The 4,586-nt window shown below is 36.5% G+C and overlaps 1 protein-coding gene across 1 annotated transcript; it reads left to right on the top strand.

Moving 5' to 3' along the window:
* The first annotated feature begins 2,344 nt into the window (after nt 1–2,344).
* LOC145125193 (uncharacterized) lies at nt 2,345–4,159 on the top strand. The gene is made up of 2 exons (XM_079060688.1): nt 2,345–3,052; nt 3,255–4,159. The coding sequence occupies exons 1-2, from the start codon at nt 2,437–2,439 to the stop codon at nt 4,016–4,018; spliced, it is 1,380 nt and encodes a 459-aa protein (XP_078916814.1). The 5' UTR covers nt 2,345–2,436; the 3' UTR covers nt 4,019–4,159.
* The last annotated feature ends 427 nt before the right edge of the window (nt 4,160–4,586 follow it).

Here is a 4,586-nt window from a genome sequence, read left to right as displayed (position 1 = left end):
TTTCCTTCCAGTAGGAACGGGTCTACGGCCACAATGCCGCCCCGTTTAGTTAGCAGTAGTTCCGGACTTCGGTCTGATGCAGTAGTTCAGTGTACTTGAGGTCTTTGTGATTCAAGCATGTCTTTGTGTTAGGTGTTCCGGACTTTGGTTTTGGATATACAAATTCAAGTCTCACTGTGGACATAGGTGAAATAATTTAGGAGTAGTTTAATATATATTTGTATTTGTCAGTTCAAAAAAAAAATCAAGCTATGTTTTTGTGGATCAAACTTAGAATTTGTTGTAGTTCTTTATTAATGTGTCGGAGTATCGTTCACTAGGAAATTATAATGGTCAAAAATCAAATAGCAGCCAAATGTCAGGATTTTATATAGGAATTATCCGGTGAAATAAATTAGGAGTAGTTTAATATATATTTGTATTTGCCGTTCAAAAAAAAATCAAGCTATGTTTTTGTGGATCAAACTTAGAATATATTGTAGTTCTTTATTAATGTGTCGGAGTATCGTTCACTAGGAAATTATAATGGTCAAAAATCAAATAGCAGCCAAATGTCAGGATTTTATATAGCAATTATCGCGGTGGTATAATGGTGGTACAGTGGTTTTTTTATATTTTGTGCTACCCCTTACGAAACATTCTGGTTCCGCCCCCGACAACATCTGTTGTTTGATGGGATGACTTTGACTTTGATGAGCATGTGAAACTAAGATGCCTTATAGTGAACACATTCAATGAGGAAACATAGGAGATGATTGTTAGTTGGAGACGGTAATCATGGAAGTCAATGTACATAGAAAAAAGGACCGCTTCCTCTTGCGGCTTACTTAAACATTTTGAGATTTTTGAAGCCTCAATTTAAAATTTGTCCCTTTTTTTTTAAACCGCAAAATATCTAAATATACTCTTAAATATCACCTATGTCTCATAAGAGACTTGAATCTATGACTTCTCATTTGAGAGGATCACTCCTTACCGCTAGATCAAAGGCCTTTTGGTATTTAAAGTTTGTCATCTTACCTATCTTAAAACATGTTATCTTAATTACCGGGTTGGTCCGGTTAACATATCAACAATTTTGTTGACCATCGTTTGTATGTTCTGCAATGCGTAAACAACTACTATCTTGAATATTAATTATAAAAACTACCACGAACATAATGATCCATTTTTCATAAATAAAATGATTTTAAAGACGGTAAATAATTCAGTATATTTTGGGTGACATTTGGATTGGTTTTCTGTATTACTGACATTCTATAAAATAGCACTTGTATAAGAAAATAAAAGGCATTTGGTGTTTTATGGGATGACTTTGACTTTGATGAGCATGTGAAACTAAGATGCCTCGGTAAACATATTCTATGAGGAAATATAATATGAGATGACTGTTATTTTGAGATGGTACTCATGGAAGTCAATGTAGATAGAAAAAGGATCGCTTCGTATTGCAACTTACGTCAACATGTTGAGATTTTTTGAAGCCTCGATTTAAAGTTTGTCATCTTTCTTATCTTAAAGTCTGGTATCTTAAGTAGGGGTCGGTCCCGAATAACATTTCAACAATTCTGTTGACCATCTTTTGTACGTAAGTTCCGTAAACAACTAATATCTTAATTCCTAAATATTAATTATAAACACCACCACCAATTAAAATAGTGATATCCAAATTTTAGATAAAATGATTTTTAAAATGGTAAATAATTCAGTATATTTGGGGTGACATTTTGATAGTTTGACTCATTTCATTTCAATTACATGCTATCCAATATTATAAATAAAATGATTTTAAAGATGGTGAATAATTCAGTCTATTTTGGATGACATTTTCATAGCTTGACTCATTTCATTTTTATTACTGTACATGCTAACTTTACTTACCTATTCGCGACCCATTAAAACATATAGCGGTAGGAACTCATTTTTATTGAAATGGGTTAAAACTGACTCATTCTACCGACTTGAGTTCACAAACTACCCTACAACTTTAATTTTCTAAAGACTACCATAAACCTCCTTTTTAGTTTTTACCACGCCCCTTGTCATAGGTAATACTAAACATTTGCTTCACTAAATGCTTGCGATGCAAGAGTCGCGATTGGTGCCATTCTAATTGTTCGTTAACATTGGTGGAGTATGTGACAAGCTGGATTCTGTTTGTAGAAAGTGTTGCATGTGCCAGGGATGCCATATATACACTAAAAGCAGTATGAAGGGGTCTGAAAGATACCTTGAACTGAAGGTACTTAATTATTACTTAATATATAGATTATGGAGGTTCATGCATTCATTAAACTATATATATGGAGATTATCAGTGTCAATAAGCACCAATTGTCCAATTCAATACATAGACAACAATTCAGTATACCGTTCCATTAATTACAATCTCAATTCAAGATCTATTAATTTAGAGTTTTACGTCAGGCCGGCTGCAATGGCTCAGTCGTTGGTTTGTCATGTTATGTTACTTGTGATATTCATACTGGTGGCTCTTGCTGATGCCCAAACTCCACCTGGAATTAACAACCCTAGCCATGCAACTTGTAAGGACCCGAGTTACAAAGAATGTCATAACTTGGTGCATGTTTGTCCAAAGTTTTGTCCAGATAGCTGCACTGTTAATTGTCAATCATGCAAACCTGTTTGTGGTGGCGACATTGCACCATCACCACCAGTGTACACACCTCCAACACCAACACCTTACTCACCACCTCCCACCACCACCCCTTCACCACCAACAGAGTCCACACCTCCAACACCAACACCATCCACACCCTCTCCCACAACCCCATCACCACCAGAAGAGTCCACACCTCCAACTCCAACACCATCGTCACCACCTCCAACCACCCCTGCACCACAAAAAGAGTCGACACCACCAACACCATCCTCACCTGCACCTCCTACATGGTCTACTCCACCTTCGAAACCAAAGAAAGTCAAGTGCAAAAACCACAATTACACAAAATGTTATGCCTCCGAGCATGTCTGCCCTGCTTCTTGTCCTGGTCAATGTGAAGTTGATTGTGTTTCTTGCAAGCCAGTTTGCAGTAAGTTCTTGTAACTCTATGTTTTCACTTTATTAATTAATAAATACTAAAAATTCATATACGAGGAGAGTCATCTTGACATCAAATTATTGAGGTTTAATTCCATCATGTACAAATGAATACTATGGTTAAATATAACGTTTAAACAGCTATCATTGAATCTCATAAGTGTTTCCATATATATCTGTCTCGTAAATTACAGATTGCGATATGCCTGGAGCAGTGTGTCAAGACCCTCGTTTCATTGGTGGTGACGGCATCACTTTCTACTTCCATGGAAAGAAGGATCAAGATTTCTGCCTTGTTGCCGATAACAACCTCCACATCAATGGCCACTTCATTGGGAAGAGAAACAGAAACATGGGCAGAGACTTTACTTGGGTCCAATCTATTGGGATTCTTTTCGACAACCACAAAGTACAAATCAGTGCTCAAAAGACTTCTTCTTGGGATGACACCATTGACCGTATCTCTGTTACATTTGACGGGGAAAACATCTTTATCCCAAAAAGCGAAGGTGCCAAATGGCAATCTTTTACGACATCAATCACTAGGATTCATGACACCAACCATATCGTTGTTGAAGTTGAAAACCTCTTCAGGATCACAGCCAAAGTGGTTCCAATAACAAATGAAGAATCAAGAATCCATAACTATGATATAACCAATGACGATTGCTTTGCTCATCTTGATCTCAAGTTCAAGTTCTTCTCCTTGAGTAACGAAGTGGACGGAGTTCTGGGACAGACTTATAGGAATAACTATGTGAGCAAGGTGAAGATGGGGGTGTTAATGCCTGTGATGGGAGGATATAGCAAGTTTGTGAGTACAGATTCATTTGCGACTGATTGTTCCGTTGCTAAGTTTAAGAGCAGCAAGGAAGATGGTTCGTCACTGAACTTGCAGTTGCCAAGCTTGAGCTGCCAAAGCGGTATAGATGGGCGAGGCGTCGTATGCAAGAGATAGACTTTTCTTGTTCTTGTTATTACAATACTTATATGTTTACTACGACTTTAATGGTGTAATAAAGATAAAGAATCAATAATAAAATGATGGAACCTTCCAAGATAGTGGAAAGTAGGACTTCCATCGTCATTATCATTTAAACATTGTTTGGCACATTGATTTGTATTTGAACTGTACTATCACACTATTAATTAGAAAAGCATGCAAAAAAGAATGGACTAAGGGTTTGTTGTTTGGTAAAACAAAAAAATAGGTTATGGCAGCTAGCTTTATACCTAAAGTCTAGTTTTTCAGCAAGCTTAAGAGTCTCTAAGCAACGGAAGCTATCCGTTGATACCTAATCTGACGGCAAATATTAAAACAAAAAGATAGCTAGTAGTTAGAGATTATGGATAGCCAATTATGTATCATTAGCTTTTTGCTATTAGCCACGTACTATCAAAAGACAAACGATGGACTATATTATTATGACGTTTAAAGTTGTGCACACAAAGGTGGAATCTTAAGAACGTTATAGATTAGATCCAAAATGCTAACATAGACTTCAATTCTACATTTTCTGTTGCAA

This window comes from Lactuca virosa, chromosome 7 (assembly GCF_052849685.1).
Source record: "Lactuca virosa cultivar CGN04683 chromosome 7, Lactuca_virosa_CGN04683_v6, whole genome shotgun sequence".
NCBI lineage: Eukaryota > Viridiplantae > Streptophyta > Magnoliopsida > Asterales > Asteraceae > Lactuca > Lactuca virosa.
The sequence above is the reverse complement of the archived record's forward strand: the minus strand, read 5'-3'. Positions and strand labels throughout refer to the sequence as shown.